The sequence below is a fragment of the Hippichthys cyanospilos genome, chromosome 5 (genome assembly GCF_059441005.1).
Source record: "Hippichthys cyanospilos isolate Australia breed blue-spotted pipefish chromosome 5, RoL_Hcya_1.0, whole genome shotgun sequence".
Classification (NCBI taxonomy): Eukaryota; Metazoa; Chordata; class Actinopteri; order Syngnathiformes; family Syngnathidae; genus Hippichthys; species Hippichthys cyanospilos.
In genome coordinates this window covers 6,483,351-6,503,350 of record NC_142373.1, presented here as the reverse complement: position 1 = coordinate 6,503,350, position 20,000 = coordinate 6,483,351, and the positions used below count along the sequence as shown (strand labels likewise).

Here is a 20,000-nt window from a genome sequence, read left to right as displayed (position 1 = left end):
ACTTATCAATGCAAATTTTATGAAAGATCAATTTATGGTCATATTTATTTACAAATAGCTTTTGTCCAGCTTATCACAGTTTGTTGTATATATGTAGAACTGTGAGTGAGCTCTTCCTATAGCCATATTCAGTCATTATCGAGTGAAGTCCTATCGCTTGTCCTATTTGCTGTGATTGACATGGTTCTTTTTTCCCCAATGTGTAAATGTCCTTAGTAATTTCCATCCACCATGTTAGTGTCAGGATTTATTGTGTTTGTCTTTATGGCAAAGGAAAATATCAAACGCAAAATGTGTTGCCCTTCCCCTGATATATATTTCAAAAAGTTAAAATGTTTTGTTTGTTGTTCTCCCGGGTCGTCAAATGGTACAGTGCAAATCTGAAGGCAATCGACAAGGAAAAAAAAAAGTCATAACCCGTTTTCTTTAGATCTTAGTATTGAGTTGCAGTTGAGTTTTGTATGCGTCTCAGGATGCATCACATGCCTAATAATTTTTGTTTTTGTAAAAATCCAAAAATGGACATGTGCTGAAAGTTTGTCATTTTATCCGAGTCATACAGTATATCCTGGACAAACACCTGTCACAATGTCACATATATACCTATGTGTGTGTATATATATATATTTACAGTGATCCCCCCTACTTCACGGTTAATGGGGGCTGTCAACCCCCCGCGAAGTCTGAAACCCGCGAAGTAGGGTATCAGTTCCTCGGTATTTATGTACGCCCCAATATAGCCACAGTAACGATAAACAATCCTTTTTAATTTTTTATTTTTTGCCCATTTTATTTCCTTTCTCCTATTATTTAACATTACGTTATCCTTATTAACATTATTGTATATTCATTAAATAACTAATATTACTTAGTTTGTTGAGAATTTGTTCTAAGGACTGGTTATCTGCACCAAGACTCCGGTGAAAGAGTACGCAAGTCATCATGTTGAACTTCACATTTTTTTTGGCTCATGTAAGGTGTATCATGTAGTATCTGTTGAATAATAAATCAACAACAATCTTAAAGTCAGTAAGCTAACATATAAACACTTAATCTATGAATTTACTGTATTTTTAGCCGACATTAGCGGGTTAGCAACAACTAACTACTAACTCAACCACATATATATATAGCAACCTCTACACAAACGAACACATAAACAGAATAAACACTCATCGCTTACTAAACATAGGCAGTTGCGTGCGTTATCAACATAAATGATAATAAACTATAAATATGAGCTTAAGTCATTCACTACGTCACCGTAACGAGCCGAATGACGCACAGAGAACGTAAATCAGGAAACGGAAATGCAACGCGACTCGACAAATTAAAAGCATAAATTTCCAAATAAGATAAAAAAAACATCACGAACTCTAACACTTGAAGAATTCTTAACATAGTTATTAACTAGTATTACTTCGTTATTTGATGAATACAGTACTGTATAATGTATTTTTTTTGCTTTTTTCAATTTTTGTACATTTTTGCACATTTTTAAATGATTTTTTTATTTTGAAATATTTTTTATTTTTCCCGGAAAAAAAACGCGAAGTACTGAGACTGCGATATCTGAGACCGCGAAGTAGGAGGGATCACTGTATACACACAAACACATATGTGCTCTCAAAGACTTGGAAAAAAAAAAACTTAAGTCAACAGCAATGATGCTAAAAAGTTGATATCAGCTTGCTCGTAGAAAGCTGTTCTATCTTCTCTCTGAATGCAGTTTCACCCTACATATTAGGGTTATTTTAATTTTAAAGCTGTTTGCTTTTCTTTTTATACAAATTGTATTTACAGTATCTCTGTATGTTTCAGGCAATATGGATTCACCAAACAAATCAAAGAAGATAAGGTTGGTTCGAATGAATAAATAAATAAGTGCAAAGGCTGGACTAATAATAAAGCATTTCCAAAACAATCCAGTTTTACCAACACCGTGTGGAATTCAATGAAGTAGTTTCATTGGCTATATAACTGACTCCCTGGAACTATTTCGAAAATGGTGGTGGGAAATATATTTTTTGTTTAAGTGTTTTTTAGAAACTTGCCAGGAACCTTCTTAATGTTTTCCATTGTTGTAAAATAAGTAGAATAAATATTACATTATAATGCTTCTATCAGCAAAGATTTGCATCAAAGCCCTTGCCATACACGCCGATCTTTCAGGTCGGCGTATATGGCAAGGGCGCTCATACAACGCCACTTCGCGTTTGTTTTGAGTTAGGCCATACCCGTTTTAGAACATCACCCACGTATCTCAAAACAAATGTGATGGGCGTTGTTGTATCATCTGCCTGCTATAGGTGTGGTGCCAGCAAAAAAAAAAAAAGCTAATTCATTGCATATTTGATTCATTCGAAGTTGTCAAATAACAAAAACCTTAATAGGTCTGATGTTGAGAAACTGTCTAATGATTCCCCTAAAACAAGACATATTAAACAAGTAAGAAAGCAAGCCTGCATCTTTAGTAAAAAAATAGCTGTTTATATGTAGGTTTTTTTTTTTTCTTTTTTCATTTTTGTCAATATACATTTGGAATGACACAGAGGGAAGTTATTTTTTTAGTTGCTCTGGTCCCAGGATGGCGTTCTATGGGGAGAGCTTATTAAGTCCAATACCTGCACAGCACTGCACAAATGTGACAAGGGACTTTACAAAGCAAACATAAATACAGATGAGGAACAATTCTAACAAGACATTTTACAAAGCAGACATAAATACGGATGACTGACCACTGTAACAGGGCACTTTACAAAGCAGACATAAATATGGATGACTGAACATAAATACAGTTGACAAACAACTGTAACAAAGACTTTGCAAAGCATACAAATATGGCTACCTAATTAACAGATTTACAATTACAGATCAATTTAGTGATGACAGAAGCATGGTTACGGACTGATGATTACAGTTTTGTTTCGGCCTGAAGTAATGATTGACTGACTGACAGATGAGTGACTCTTTTGTGGGCTGGTGATGAATGAAAATTTACGGACGTGCCCATTCCTAAGTGAATCGAAAGCATTCTTCTTGAAAGCTTTTTTTTAACACGAGTAGCCATAAAAACATGTTTAAACATTAATCATAAAAACTTGCTCAATTGTCAAGTGCAGCTTCTTAACCTTTTTTTTTATCAGCTAATGTTGAGGTCCAATGTCTCACTTTTTTTTTTTTTTACATTAAAGAAAATCTTTTTTTCGGTACCTAATCAAGATAAGTGAGATAGAAAATGGATGAATAGTGATATGACTGATCGTAAAAATAAAAAATGTCAACCCCTGTGCACAGCTCTACAGAATTCAGTGATATTGTCCAGCCTTCAGTGTATTAATGAAATTTTAAATCCTATGTTCTTGCTTTTATAATGTCCACGTGCATTTATTGCTCTGCTTCTGAATTTTAAATGCGTACATGCTACTTTTTGTAGACAGGTGAAAGAAATTCTTTGACCACTGAGGCCTCGCAGAGACAAGTGTCTGGTGAAAAAGTTCAACAGGCAGAAGAGGAGGTAAGTAGGCATTTGCATCTGAACTGTATTCAGAGGGAGCACTGGTCTAAAAAAAAAAACAATGTTTTACAAACAAGGGAGAGCGTACCAAGGTTTTCTGGTGTTCTCAGGCACTCCTCTTTGTTTTGTTATAAAGATGGCAAAGAAGTCGGTTGCAAATTTCACAGTGCTGTATTACCATATAAGGAATTGTTTATACAGTATCATTGTGTATGAGTGTGTGTGTGTGTGTAGATGTGTTCCTGTACGGCTGTACTTGTGAGAACCTTAAGTTTTCGATTGATCTAGTGAGGACATTTTGGAGAAGTGAGAACATTTAGGCCAGTCCTCACTTGTTCAGACCTCTTTTTGAGGGTCAAAACTTAATTTTAAAGTATAGCCATGAATTTAGTTATGGTTATGTTTAGGGTAAGGGTTAGGTTTAGGCAATCATTTCTGATGCTTATGGTTAGGAGCTAGGAAATGCAGTATGCCAATGTATACCCTCATAAGTATAGCCGTACAAACATGTGTGTCAATAGGTCTGCAAGCAATGTGTTTTTATGTGATAACATATAAACAATTATTGCATCATTTCCCTCCTATTTATGGGAAATGGACTTTCACTTATATAGCGCTTTTCTACCTTGGGCACTCAAAGCACTTTACACTAACTAGTCATTTACCTACTGATGCGTGGAGGAAATCATATATTAGGTTGTTATCATTATGTACTTATTTTTTGTCTAGAATAGTGTGCATTGCTATCCATGTATGCAGTCCTAGTTCATCTCGCCCCTGTCCTTAGATAAAGCTGTTGACGCAGGAAAGTGTGAGCTGGGACCTTGGCCCAGCTGTTGGTGGCACCCGACTGGCTCTTTTTGTTATGTCTTGTAATGTGCAATGCTTTGCTGAATGAATAAAAACCAGGCAGGGACGCTTGAGCGGTGAATTAGTGCCGGCAACGCATAAGTTCGTTTGCCAAGCTTTTTCCCTGTGCCATGATATAGAAAAGTCAATCTTGGCTGGTCTGAGTTACTGTTTTTGCTACTTAGCAGCTATGCTTGTCCTAGTCTTCTTTTAGAGATTTCTCTGACATGATGCCTCAGGAGCAACTGGGGGTTCAGTGTCTTGCTCAAGGACACTTCGACATGCTCTTTGATGGTCAGGGGATCGAACCCACAGCCTTTCAGCTGGGAGACGACCACTCTACCACCGAGCCATGCCGCCCCATCAAATATCAAATGAAAATATAAGAGATTTCCAATGGTCCAGTGAAGGTCTTTGCTCCTCTGTCTTTCCTCTAGCCAGAGCAACAGCTTGTGTATTTTACGATTGAGACCGGCACGTCCAGGTCTGTTTAACAAGCGGACGTTGGAGTGGGAGTAAATTACAACTCCTGCCCTCATTGGTCGATGGTCGAGGCGGGAGCCAATCACATGTCTGCAAGTGCCAATCTCCTTATTGGCTCCCGGCCAAGAAAAACTGAAAATTCTTGTCTTTGGGTTTCACTTCAACAACAGTAGGTGGCTGTACAGTTAATTGATTTTTCTTAAAAGTGTCACCACGTCACAGGCGACAGACAGACCATACCATTTGTCAATTTTTTGTGGTTGTCCCCTCCGAGTGGTCTCTGTGTCGAGGTAAAGGTGTCTTCTAATTATATTACCAATAAATTCATATTACAGTGGGTCCCCGGTTTAAGAGATTAATCCAATCCGCGGTGTGGATCGTAATGTGAATTCACCGTATGACGGGCAATCTAAACCTATGTTAATTAGCGAATGCATCTAAAACCCCAGGTGAAAACATAAATATTGTATCTACATTTTAAAATAGGATAGTAACTCTGACTTATATAATACACATGCATTCAATTAAATAACATCATAGATAAAAAAAAATATATATATATATATATATATATATAAAGAATTTATTCACCTTTAGAGTAACACTTGTTATGGCCATCTTTCCTTGTAAGGGTAGCCAAGGCTAGGCTAGCTTAGCTTTCCTCGTATTTCTTGATTGTCTCCAGCTTCGTTTCCATATAAATCATCTTCTTACTTCTCTCTTTAACATCACTAGCAATCTTGGGACTCATTTTTTTGGATAAACAAGTCAAGTTAGAACTAGAGCTGCAAGCAGCTATAAAGGGCCCTCGCAGACCTGTGCACGTTGGGGTATGAACAGGTCGGGGTATGAACAAGGACTACGAACGATGAAAAAGTAGTTGTAGATGACTTCAGTGCAGGACTATTACCAAATATGTAAAATTTAGACAAGGTGGGACAATGTGGGTTGTTACTGCAGCTTTTATTGTTCCAATTTTGTGACTTTCAATGCCATATAGGCCACACCCACTGTCGAAACATTGTACTGATTTGTGGAGGGCATAAGGCATGGCCACAGGCTTTTCAAAAAACATTTAAGGGATATCACTTCAAGGGGCTCAGCAGAGTATATAAAAACGTTAAGGATTTGCTATATTTTTTTGCTGCCATTAGGTGGCGCTCGTACTATGATAAAAAATAGGCTCCTAGGTGTGTTTCACATTGGACTCCCATCCCATATACGAAGTTTTAAAAATATCAGATCGTCTAGGTCCAATTACAGAAACTTTTACCGTTTTCGCGAGACATCAGATTTTGAGTTGGCATAGAGGCCACGCCCTTTAATGAAAAGTCATAAAAGTTGAGAACCTTAATGTTCCAATGTGTCATAGCTTTTCTGACCATTTTTGAGTTCATTTAGTCAAACAGGCATTTCACAGTACATAAAAGTATAAAAAATGAGATTTTTGTCCGCCACTGGGTGGCGCTCTAAATGATTTGAAAGTTTATCACATAGCTGTATTATTGCATGACTTTTAAAGTCCCAGGAAAGTTTCAGATGGTTTGAAGCTGTCATAGCTGAGTTATTAAGATTTTTGTCACGCTTGGCGAAGGAAGTATTAAACATAATTTGAAGCTCCGCCCCCATCTTTTATGTCAAGAGATCTTCACGATATTTGGCCTATGTGTGCCCCTCAGTTGGATAATGATTCATGCCAAAGTTGAAGGTAATGGGGTGAATCGTTTAAGAGAAAAAGGCACTAATTTGAGACCAGCTAATGTCTAAGAATGGGACAAAACTGCACATTAAAAAAATTCATAACAATTTTTCTGTACATCCTAGCACATCTTTTCTATTGACTTTTTATAGGTCTTACAGTCCTTCATTTGCCTACAAAGTTTCATAGCTGTAGGTCAAACCAAACAGGATTGACTGTAATGTTTCGACTAATGACATTTTTTGCAGCCACTAGGTGGCGCTAGCTTAAAACTGGAATATATTTTTGTCGATATGTTCAGGAGAATATTTTCATCCAATGTGTGAAATTGTGAGAAGATCAGATCATCTGGGTCAAATTACAGCATCTTTTACTGGACAGATAAAGTTTCGGAATGAAAATGGTCGTAGAGGCCACGCCCATTATCGAAACTTCGTAAAATTTGGTGGAGGTCAGCAAGGCTGTCTAGAGGCTTTTCAGACTTAATTTCAGCGATATTACTTCAAAGGGCTCAGCTAAACACATAAAAACGTTTAAAAAATGCTATATTTTTGGCTGCCACTAGGTGGCGCTCGCACTATAACAAAAAATACGTTAATAGGTGTATTCCGCATTGGAAACCCATCAAATATATGAAGTTTAGAAAAGATAAGACCATTTGGGACCAAACACATTAACTTTGTTCGTTTTGGCGAGACATCAGACTGACATTTGTGTTTGCCACTAGATGGCCTTATAAGCAATTGAAGATTTTTTTAAACAGTTGTGTTAAGGGCTTGAGTCTCCATGTGTCTGTGAAGTTTCAGATTTTTCTAAGCTTGTAAAGCTGAGTTATAAAGGTTTGTTTCACATGTGGCAAAGTAATCATCAAAGGCATAATATAAAGCCCCGCCCCCAACATATTTGATAGCGGATCATCACAAAAATTTGAACAATTGTGCCTCACAGTCAGATAAAACATCACAGCAAATTTGAAGTCGATCGGGTCAAGCGTTTGGGAGAAAAAAGGAGCAGTTCGGGACCTGCAAATGAGCAAAAACGGGCCAAAAGTGCACATTCAAAAATTCATAACTCTCTTTCTGTACATCTGAGCATATGGCTCGCCCTGACTTTTTTGTAGGGCTCGAGGTCCTACATAAGGCTACAAATTTTTGGAGCTCTAGGTCAAACGGGCCGGGAGTGAGAGGCTATTTTCCACTCATAAGGCCATTTTGGGGCCAATTACAGCCACTTTTTTCGTTTTGGCGAGTCATCTGACTTTGAGGTGGCGTGCAGACTACGCCCATTATCGAAAAGTCGTAAAATTTTAAAACCTTAATATTCCATGTCTTATTGATATTCTGACCAATTTTCATTTGTTTTACTCAAACAGACTGAGCACAATACATGAAAGTGTAAAAAATGACATTTTAATCAACCACTAGGCGGCGCTAGTAGGTATTTAAAAAATCTTTTTTTAAAGGTGTTAAGGACATAAGTTTCCATGTGTCTATGAAGTTTAAGATTGTTTTAAGCTAGTACATCAAAGTTATTAAGGTTTTTGTCCCTCTTGGCGAAGGAAAAATTGAACACATAATTTGAAGCCACGCCCCTATCATATATGTCAGCGGATCTGCGCCAAATTTTGCCCACTTGTGCACCTATGTGTGAATATTGACCACAGCAAATTTGAAGGCGATTTAGTAAAGCGTTTAGGAGAAACAAGGAGCAGTTTGGGACCTGCAAACGTGCAAAAATGGGCCAAAAATGCACATTCAAAAAATCATAACTCTTTTTCTGTACATCTGAGCACATGGCTCGCGCTGACTTTTTTGTAGGTCTCTAGGTCCTACATATGCCTAAAAATTTTCATAGCTCTAGGTCAAACGGGCCGGGACCAGGTGCACTTTTTCAACCTTAGGTGGCGCTGCAGAGCCATTTTTTTTGCATTGTTTTGGGAAACACAAAAATATCCAATTTTTCACCGGGCCCGACAAATGTGCAAATTTTGGTGACTTTTCGTGCATGTTTAGGCCCTCAAAATTGGAAAAGCGCTGCACAGTAAATAATAATAATAATAACTAGAGCTGCAAGCAGCTATAAAGGGCCCTCGCAGACCTGTGCACGTTGGGGTATGAACAGGTCGGGTATGAACAAGGACTATGAACGATGAAAAATTAGTTGTAGATGACTTCAGTGCAGGACTCTTACCAAATATGCAAAATTTAGACAAGGTGGGACTATGTGGGTTGAGTTACTGCAGCTTTTATTGTTACAATTTTGTGACTATTAATGCCATATAGGCCACACCCACTGTGGAAACATCGTACTGATTTGTGGAGGGCATAAGGCATGGCCACTGGCTTTTCAGAAATCATTTAAGGGATATCACTTCAAGGGGCTCAGCAGAGTACGTAAAAACGTAAAAGATTTGCTATATTTTTTGCTGCCACTAGGTGGCGCTCGCACTATGATAAAAAAAAAGGCTTGTAGGTGTGTTTCACATTGGACTCCCATCCCATATATGAAGTTTTAAAACTATCAGATCGTCTAGGACCAATTACAGCAACTTTTACCGTTTTCGCGAGACATTGGATTTTGAGTTGGCATAGAGGCCACGCCCTTTATTGAAAAGTCACAAAAGTTGAGAACCTTAATGTTCCAATGTGTCATAGCTTTTCTGACCATTTTTGAGTTCATTTAGTCAAACAGGCATTTCACAGTACATTAAAGTATAAAAAATGAGATTTTTGTTTTGAATTTGAATTTGAAGCTCCGCCCCCATCTTTTATGTCAAGAGATCTTCACGATATTTGGACTATGTGTGCCCCTCAGTTGGATAATGATTCATGCCAAAGTTGAAGGTAATGGGGTGAATCGTTTGAGAGAAAAAGGCACTATTTTAAGACCAGCTAATGTCTAAGAATGGGACAAAACTGCACATTAAAAAAAATCATAACAATTTTTCTGTACATCCTAGCACATCACTTCTATTGACTTTTTTGTAGGTCTTACAGTCCTTCATTTGCCTACAAAGTTTCATAGCTTTAGGTCAAACCAAACAGGCTTGCCTGTAATCTTTCGACTAATGACATTTTTTGCAGCCACTAGGTGGCGCTAGCTTTAAACAGGAATATATTTTTGTCGATATGTTCAGGAGAATATTTTCATCCAATGTGTGAAATTGTGAGAAGATCAGATCATCTGGGTCAAATTACAGCAACTTTTACTGGACAGATAAAGCTTCGGAATGAAAATGGTCGTAGAGGCCACGCCCATTATCGAAACTTCGTAAAATTTGGTGGAGGTCAGCAAGGCTATCTAGAGGCTTGTCAGACTTAATTTCAGCGATATTACATCAAAGGGCTCAGCTAAACACATTAAAACGTTTAAAAAATGCTATATTTTTGGCTGCCACTAGGTGGCGCTCGCACTATAACAAAAAATACGTTGATAGGTGTATTCCGCATTGGAAACCCATCAAATATATGAAGTTTAGAAAAGATAAGACCATCTGGGACCAAACACAGCAACTTTGTTCGTTTTGGCGAGACATCAGACTGACATTTTTGTTTGCCACTAGATGGCCTTATAAGCAATTGAAGAATTTTTTAAACACTTGTGTTAAGGGCTTAAGTCTTCATGTGTATGTGAAGTTTCAGATTTTTCTAAGCTTGTAAAGCTGAGTTATAAAGGTTTGTTTCACATGTGGCAAAGTAATCATCAAAGGCATAATATGAAGCCCCGCCCCCAACATATTTGATGGCGGATCATCAAAAAAATTTGAACAATTGTGCCTCACAGTCAGATAAAACATCACAGCAAATTTGAAGTCGATCGGGTCAAGCGTTTGGGAGAAAAAAGGAGCAGTTCTGGACCTGCAAATAAGCAAAAACGGGCCAAAAGTGCAAATTCAAAAATTCATAACTCTCTTTCTGTACATCTGAGCATATGGCTTGCTCTGACTTTTTTGTAGGGCTCGAGGTCCTACATAAGGCTACAAATTTTTGTAGCTCTAGGTCAAACGGGCCGGGAGTGAGAGACTATTTTCCACTCATAAGGCCATTTTGGGGCCAATTACAGCCACTTTTTTCGTTTTGGCGAGTCATCTGACTTTGAGGTGGCGTGCAGACTACGCCCATTATCGAAAAGTCGTAAAATTTTAAAACCTTAATATTCCATGTCTTAATGATATTTTGACCAGTTTTCACTTGTTTTACTCAAATAGATTGAGCACAATACAAGAAAGTGTAAAAAATGACATTTTAATCAACCACTAGGCGGCGCTAGTAGGTATTTAAAAAACCTTTTTTTAAAGGTGTTAAAGACATAAGTTTCCATGTGTCTATGAAGTTTTAGATTTTTTTAAGCTTGTACATCAAAGTTATTAAGGTTTTTGTCCTTCTTGGCGAAGGAAAAATTGAACACATAATTTGAAGCCACGCCCCTATCATATATGTCAGCGGATCTGCACCAAATTTTGCCCACTTGTGCCCCTATGTGTGAATATTGACCACAGCAAATTTGAAGGCGATTGAGTAAAGCGTTTAGGAGAAACAAAGAGCAGTTTGGGACCTGCAAACGTGCAAAAATGGGCCAAAAATGCACATTCAAAAAATCATAACTCTTTTTCTGTACATCTGAGCACATGGCTCACGCTGACTTTTTTGTAGGTCTCTAGGTCCTACATATGCCTAAAAATTTTCGTAGCTCTAGGTCAAACGGGCCGGGACCAGGTGCACTTTTTCGACCTTAGGTGGCGCTGCAGAGCCATTTTTTTTGCATTGTTTTGGGAAACACAAAAATATCCAATTTTTCACCGGGCCCGACAAATGTGCAAATTTTGGTGACTTTTCGTGCATGTTTAGACCCTCAAAAATGGAAAAGCGCTGCACAGTAAATAATAATAATAATAATAATAATAATAATAATAACTAGAGCTGCAAGCAGCTATAAAGGGCCCTCGCAGACCTGTGCACGTTGGGGTATGAACAGGTCGGGGTATGAACAAGGACTATGAACGATGAAATAGTAGTTGTAGATGACTTCAGTGCAAGACTCTTACCAAATATGTAAAATTTAGACAAGGTGGGACAATGTGGGTGGAGTTACTGCAGCTTTTATTGTTCCAATTTTGTGACTTTCAATGCCATATAGGCCACACCCACTGTCGAAACCTCGCACTGATTTGTGGAGGGCATAAGGCATGGCCACTGGCTTTTCAGAAAACATTTAAGGGATATCACTTCAAGGGGCTCAGCAGAGTACATAAAAACATTAAGGATTTGCTATATTTTTTGCTGCCGCTAGGTGGCGCTCGTACTATGATAAAAAATAGGCTCCTAGGTGTGTTTCACATTGGACTCCTATCCCATATATGAAGTTTTGCAAACATCAGATCATCTAGGTCCAATTACAGCAACTTTCACCGTTTTGGGGAGACATCAGACTTTGAGTTTGCATAGAGGCCACGCCCTTTAATGAAAAGTCATAAAAGTTGAGAACCTTAATGTTCCAATGTGTCCTAGCTTTTCTGACCATTTTTTAGTTCATTTAGTCAAACAGGCATTTCACAGTACATAAAAGTATAAAAAATGAGATTTTTGTCCGCCACTGGGTGGCGCTGTAAATGATTTGAAAGTTTATCACATAGCTGTATTATTGCATGACTTTTAAAGTCCCAGGAAAGTTTCAGATGGTTTGAAGCTGTCATAGCTGAGTTATTAACATTTTTGTCACTCTTGGCGAAGGAAGTATTAAACATAATTTGAAGCTCCGCCCCCATCTTTTCTGTCAAGAGATCTTCACGATATTTGGACTATGTGTGCCCCTCAGTTGGATAATGATTCATGCCAAAGTTGAAGGTAATGGGGTGAATCGTTTAAGAGAAAAAGGCACTAGTTTGAGACCAGCTAATGTCTAAGAATGGGACAAAACTGCACATTAAAAAAATTCTTAACAATTTTTCTGTACATCCTAGCACATCACTTCTATTGACTTTTTTGTAGGTCTTGCAGTCCTTCATTTGCCTACAAAGTTTCATAGCTGTAGGTCAAACCAAACAGGATTGACTGTAATTTTTCGACTAATGACATTTTTTGCAGCCACTAGGTGGCGCTAGCTTTAAACTGGAATATATTTTTGTCGATATGTTCAGGAGAATATTTTCATCCAATGTGTGAAATAGTGAGAAGATCAGATCATCTGGGTCAAATTAGAGCAACTTTTACTGGACAGATAAAGCTTCGGAATGAAAATGGTCGTAGAGGCCACGCCCATTATCGAAACTTCGTAAAATTTGGTGGAGGTCAGCAGGGCTGTCTAGAGGCTTTTCAGACCTAATTTCAGCGATATTACATCAAAGGGCTCAGCTAAACACATAAAAACGTTTAAAAAATGCTCTAATTTTGGCTGCCACTAGGTGGCGCTCGCACTATAACAAAAAATACGTTGTTAGGTGTATTCCGCATTGGAAACTCATCAAATATATGAAGTTTAGAAAAGATAAGACCATCTGGGACCAAACACAGCAACTTTGTTCGTTTTGGCGAGACATCAGACTGACATTTTTGTTTGCCACTAGATGGCCTTATAAGCAATTGAATATTTTTTTAAACACTTGTGTTAAGGGCTTGAGTCTCCATGTGTCTGTGAAGTTTCAGATTTTTCTAAGCTTGTAAAGCTGAGTTATAAAGGTTTGTTTCACATGTGGCAAAGTAATCATCAAAGGCATAATATAAAGCCCCGCCCCCAACATATTTGATGGCGGATCATCACAAAAATTTGAACAATTGTGCCTGACAGTCAGATAAAACATCACAGCAATTTTGAAGTCGATCGGGTCAAGCGTTTGGGAGAAAAAAGGAGCAGTTCGGGACCTGCAAATGAGCAAAAACGGGCTAAAGGTGCACATTCAAAAATTCATAACTCTCTTTCTGTACATCTGAGCATAGGGCTCGCGCTGACTTTTTTGTAGGGCTCGAGGTCCTACATAAGGCTACAAATTTTTGTAGCTCTAGGTCAAACGGGCCGGGAGTGAGAGGCTATTTTCCACTCATAAGGCCATTTTGGGGCCAATTACAGCCACTTTTTTCGTTTTGGCGAGTCATCTGACTTTGAGGTGGCGTGCAGACTACGCCCATTATCGAAAAGTTGTAAAATTTTAAAACCTTAATATTCCATATCTTAATGATATTCTGACCAATTTTCATTTGTTTTACTCAAACAGACTGAGCACAATACATGAAAGTGTAAAAAATGACATTTTAATCAACCACTAGGCGGCGCTAGTAGGTATTAAAAAAAACTTTTTTTAAAGGTGTTAAAGGCATAAGTTTCCATGTGTCTATGAAGTTTGAGATTTTTTTAAGCTAGTACATCAAAGTTATTAAGGTTTTTGTCCCTCTTGGCGAAGGAAAAATTGAACACATAATTAGAAGCCACGCCCCTATCATATATGTCAGCGGATCTGCACCAAATTTTGCCCACTTGTGCCCCTATGTGTGAATATGAACCACAGCAAATTTGAAGGCGATTGAGTAAAGCATTTAGGAGAAACAAGGAGCAGTTTGGGACCTGCAAACGTGCAAAAATAGGCCAAAAATGCACATTCAAAAATTCATAACTCTTTTTCTGTACATCCTAGCACATCACTTCTATTGACTTTTTTGTAGGTCTTACAGTCCTTCATTTGCCTACAAAGTTTCATAGCTGTAGGTCAAACCAAACAGGATTGTTTGTAATCTTTCGACTAATGACATTTTTTGCAGCCACTAGGTGGCGCAAGCTTTAAACTGGAATATATTTTTGTCGATATGTTCAGGAGAATATTTTCATCCAATGTGTGAAATTGTGAGAAGATCAGATAATCTGGGTCAAATTACAGCAAATTTTACTGGACAGATAAAGTTTGGAATGAAAATGGTCGTAGAGGCCACGCCCATTATCGAAACTTCGTAAAATTTGGTGGAGGTCAGCAAGGCTGTCTAGAGGCTTTTCAGACTTAATTTCAGCGATATTACTTCAAAGGGCTCAGCTAAACACATAAAAACGTTTAAAAAATGCTATATTTTTGGCTGCCACTAGGTGGCACTTGCACTATAACAAAAAATACATTGATAGGTGTATTCCGCATTGGAAACTCATTAAATATATGAAGTTTAGAAAAGATAAGACTATCTGGGACCAAACACAGCAACTTTGTTCGTTTTTGCGAGACATCAGACTGACATTTTTGTTTGGAAAAATTGAACACATAATTTGAAGCCACGCCCCTATCATATATGTCAGCGGATCTGCACCAAATTTTGCCCACTTGTGCCCCTATGTGTGAATATGGACCACAGCAAATTTGAAGGTGATTGAGTAAAGCGTTTAGGAGAAACAAGGAGCAGTTTGGGACCTGCAAACGTGCAAAAATGGGCCAAAAATGCACATTCAAAAAATCATAACTCTTTTTCTGTACATCTGAGCACATGGCTCGCGCTGACTTTTTTGTAGGTCTCTAGGTCCTACATATGCCTAAAAGTTTTCGTAGCTCTAGGTCAAACGGGCCGGAACCAGGTGCACTTTTTCGACCTTAGAGCAGAGCCATTTTTTTTGCATTGTTTTGGGAAACACAAAAATATCAAATTTTTCACCGGGCCCGACAAATGTGCAAATTTTGGTGACTTTTCGTGCATGTTTAGGCCCTCAAAAATGGAAAAGCACTGCACAGTAAATAATAATAATAATAATAATAAGAATAATAATCTGGAGAAAAACAAGAGGGCTCTCGCAGCGGTAGCTGCTCGGGCCCTAATAATAATCTGGAGAAAAACAAGAGGGCTCTCGCAGCGGTAGCTGCTCGGGCCCTAATAATCTGGAGAAAAACAAGAGGGCTCTCGCAGCGGTAGCTGCTCGGGCCCTAATAATCCGGAGAAAAACAAGAGGGCTCTCGCAGCGGTAGCTGCTCGGGCCCTAATAATCCGGAGAAAAACAAGAGGGCTCTCGCAGCGGTAGCTGCTCGGGCCCTTATAATCCGGAGAAAAACAAGAGGGCTCTCGCAGCGGTAGCTGCTCGGGCCCTAATAATAATAATCCGGAGAAAAACAAGAGGGCTCTCGCAGTGGTAGCTGCTCGGGCCCTAATTAGTTAAAAACGCCTCAAGAGGGAGGCAAAACAACAAACACAACCAACCCCACAGGTCATGACAAGTGTTGATGTTAATCGTAAAGCGGGATAAATGCTTTAAAGAGGTGACGAAAAGACTCAGTCCTCTGCATCGTAATGTGAAAAAAACGTAAGCCAGGGACGCCGTAACCCGGAGGTCCACTATGCGTGTGCGTGTGTGTATATATGTAATATATGTACGTACTGTATGTATGATGAATGAATGACATCACGTGAAGTGTGCCAGGACAGGCGGGAGTAACAGAGGTAATGTTTTCAGAATTTATTATTTATTTATTCCCACAAAGTTAGTATCATAAGTATCAAAAACAGGTGGTCAAAAGGCAGTAATAGAAATCGTCCCTCCACTACCTTGTGATGCCACAAACTCTTTGCTGAAGTCAGGGGCATTTAGCACCGGCGATGAGCACAGGGTGTGTTTCAGCCTGTTGAATGCTTCTTCAGCCATTGCACTCCACTTGACAACGCAGCCTTGTCTCTTGGTGGTCAATTCTGTGAGAGGGCAGCTAATGTAGCAAAATCAGTGATGAAACACCGATACTAGATAGCCAGGACCAGGAACAATCTCACCTGTTTCTTGGTTACCGGCCTTGGCCAGCTCTCAATAGCCTCTAATTTTGCCTCTAAGGCTTCACGAGGCCCCGTCCAATAGTACCCCAGAGTCAGTTTCACTGAAGGTCTTTTTTTTTTTTTTTTAATGATCCTTATTTAAAGAACAATTTTCAACTTAATTCTCCTCGACGGAGGAACACAAAAGAAAATTTAAAAAAGAAAAAACAGCAAGAAGCCTGATACATGGTATGCTTTGATCCATCTATATACATTTTTGTTTTTCCCTGAATGTTTTCCCCCAATTGTACTGAAAAAGATCTTCCTTCAGTCTCAATTTATAAGTAAGACGCTCCATGTCGAGTATATCATCCACAATCGTCAGCCATTGCTTATGGTTTGGAGATTTGGCCTTAAGCCAATTGTTTGTACTAGCCTTTTTCAATACATTACCCATTACCCAATACATTGACAAAATATTTGTCATCTTTTTGCAAAACCTCTTCCAAATATCCCACAATATACAAAGTCAAACACGTCTTAGGAATTACATTCCCCAAAGCATCACAGAGAGCTGAATGAATGATCCCCCAAAATGGTCGGATATAAATATGAGATATAGGATATAAAAATGAGCGTGATCTTTATCAATACATTTGCATTGCCTCCAGCACACCTGTTGAGTCTTTGTTTGTTTATGTTTAATGTTGGGTGTTATAAAATAACAAATTCAATTTTTCCAATTGAATTCTTTCCATTTTGGAGATTTTAATGACGAATTGTGTATTTGCCACATATCATGCCACATTCCTTCAGGGATCAACCCACCCTGCTCTCTTTCCCATTTAGTTTTCACATACAATGTCGACCCTACTTGGGAATTCTTCAAACATTGGTACAAGACTGACATTGCTTTCGGAACAGCACTCTCATAGGCTTTTGTAAGCAGTTTTATCACAGGGTGTATATCTTCTTCACGCGTCTTGATATGTTTGACATAATAGTCCCTTATTTGTAAGTACAGTCAGCCCCCTGCTTACGAGCATCCTGATTTGCGAACATTCCGCCTTACGAGCGTGGATCAGGGAGAATTTTGTCCTCCGCTTACGAGCAAACCTCTCGTCTTGCGAGCATTCCGTCAAATTAGCCATTGAGTATGTAGAAATGTTCTCGCCTAACTGCGTCAATATATTCAGCAGTTGCGTCATCTACAATCATTAAAAGATACTTATGGCGGTAACGTGAACGCTATTGGTCTTACAATCTCACACTGACTGTCTCACTCACGGTGTCTAAATATATTACCATTTAAGTGTAGTGTTTGTACAGCTAAAGGGAAAAACAGCTGACATGAAATTAAATGTGCCGATTGCAGGACAAAGAATTGTCATTGGTTTAAATGTGTGTTTTTTTTTTAATTAATTGTCAATACATTCCAACCGTTTAAAAAAAAGTGCGAATAATTATCAGTCAGTCAAGGAGACGCCAATATGCTATTGGTCGATTAAGGTCACCCGGTCTCACTCACGGAGATGCTATTGGCCGGCGTCACACGTCAATCACAGAAATGCCGATATGCTATTGGCCGAACGCCTTTATCTAGCTTGATGGGACAGGATGGAAGGAAGTAGACAAAATGAGTGAAAAACGGAATGTTTTGAAGACTTTGCAAACTTTATCTGTTAGACATAGCTTCTAAAATTACTAGCAGCGGTAAAGGAAGAAATAAGAGGATGATGTTTTAGTATCTCCGTGATTTGCACCATGACTGAAAGAGTTACTGTAACACTGTAAGACCAATAGCCTATATGCGTTGCCGAATTAACTCAAGAGGTTCATCTCTGCACCCTATTAAGGGTGATGATACAGCGCCATATAATGGTTGCTAGACAAGATTGCATGTCAGGTTAGTCGGCGATCTCCCGATAAGCATTGGGACAGCGTCATTATTGCAATTTTGTGAGTTGTAACCAAAGGTGAACTGACGCTCGAACAAGCCATAAGTGTGCTGCCTAGTAAATGCAACACACACAACCACCTCTCCGCTTCCACCGTGCTCAATTCACGTCGGGAAAAACAGTTGACATGAAATTAAGTGTGCCGATTGCAGGACAAAAAATCGTCACAGATTTAAATGTGTTTTAATCAATAAGATGTCAATACATTCCAACCGTTTAAAAAAAAAGTGCAAATAATTATCAGTCAGTCAAGGAGACGCCAATATGCTATTGGTCGATTAAGGTCACCCGGTCTCACTCACGGAGATGCTATTGGCCGGCGTCACACGTCAATCACAGAAGTGCCGATATGCTATTGGCCGAACGCCTTTATCTAGCTTGATGGCACAGCTGGTTGGGATGGAAGGAAGTAGAGAAAACCCTGACTGAAAAAGTTACTTTGACACTGTAAGACCAATAGCATATCTGATTTACCGTATTGACTTAGAGCATTCATCTCTGCTCATCTCTGTTTATCTCAGCACAAGTCACGTCTTTCCAAAGGTAAAAGTCATTTATCCTTTGTATTTGTTATTTAATGCAACTGTACAGTAGATTATGTCACTTAATATTAATTTATGTACACAGCGTGATGATTTTATCTAAGGCTTCTGCGCGCGTTGCACGCACTCACGAATTAACATGGGTTTGGATTGCCCGCTATACGAGCAATTCGAGATACGAGCGTAGCCGCTGAACGGATTAAGTTCGTAACCCGGGGGCCCACTGTATCTAAAAAAAAGTCCCTGTTACTCCAATTGTATGTGTCTTTTAACTCCTGGAAGCTAATCATCTGACCTTTTTTAACAAAGGGTAATTATGGCTATATGTACCAATCAGCCCAAATCCTAAAACCCTCATCTAGCCTTCTCTGCATGAATTTGCTATCAAATGAGATGCATTTTAATAGTCCAATTTCCTTTCCTATTTTCAATTGTTTTACTGTTGACTGCCATACCTCCAACGTATACGTTGTCACTGGATTGGCATTACAATTTTGTTTTTCGTAAACCGGTGCCTCAGTGTGTCCAATTAACATTTGGATTGGACAATCAAATGCAAACACTTCAATATGTTTTCATTTAGCCACATATTCCACATCACACCAACAAAGCAGATAACGCAGCTGAGTTGAGCAGCTTGGAAAATATTGTTGTAGATTTGGAAACGCCCACCCCCCTTTGTCTTTGTTTAATTGTAATGTGGCATATCTAATTCTTGGACGTTTACCTTCCCATATAAATCGTGATATATATCGGTCCCACTTTCGAAATTGATCCTTTGGAATATTTACAAGCAAAGCCAGGAATAGATCGAGTAGGCGTGTCAGAATATTCATTTTTATCACATTTATTCTGTCACACAAACCCATTGGGTAAGTTCGCCACCTTTCCATATCTTCTCTCATGGTTTTGTCAAACTGCCCATAGTTAGACTCATATAATTTCGAAGCGTCTTTAGTTAGAGTCACTCCCAAGAGTTTGATTGATTTAGCCTCACACTTAATTTGTTGTTCCTTTAGTTCCTGGGTTGGTACACAATTAAACATAAAAGCCTGTGTTTTAGGCATATTCAGTTTGTAGCCTGAATATGAGCCAAATCTCTCCAAGATCCGTTGTTAAGAGAAAAATGCATCTACTGGGTTCTTTAAGTAGATCATAATATCGTCCGCGAAGAGACCAATTACAGTGATCCCTTGTTTATCGCGGGGGTTACGTTCCAAAAATAACACGTGCAAAGTGAAATCTGTGAAGTAG

At 38.7% G+C, this 20,000-nt stretch overlaps 1 protein-coding gene across 3 annotated transcripts in view; it reads left to right on the top strand.

Annotated features, from left to right (window-relative positions):
* The window catches only part of ccdc93 (CCC complex scaffolding subunit CCDC93), a 96,504-nt gene that overhangs the window by 22,314 nt on the left and 54,190 nt on the right, over window positions 1-20,000 (top strand). For all 3 annotated transcript variants that reach the window (XM_088414630.1, XM_088414629.1, XM_088414628.1), the window contains 2 exons: window positions 1,822-1,858; window positions 3,437-3,517. In XM_088414630.1, coding sequence (XP_088270756.1) covers window positions 1,822-1,858; window positions 3,437-3,517 — 118 coding nt within the window. The remainder of the gene's footprint in view (window positions 1-1,821; window positions 1,859-3,436; window positions 3,518-20,000) is intronic.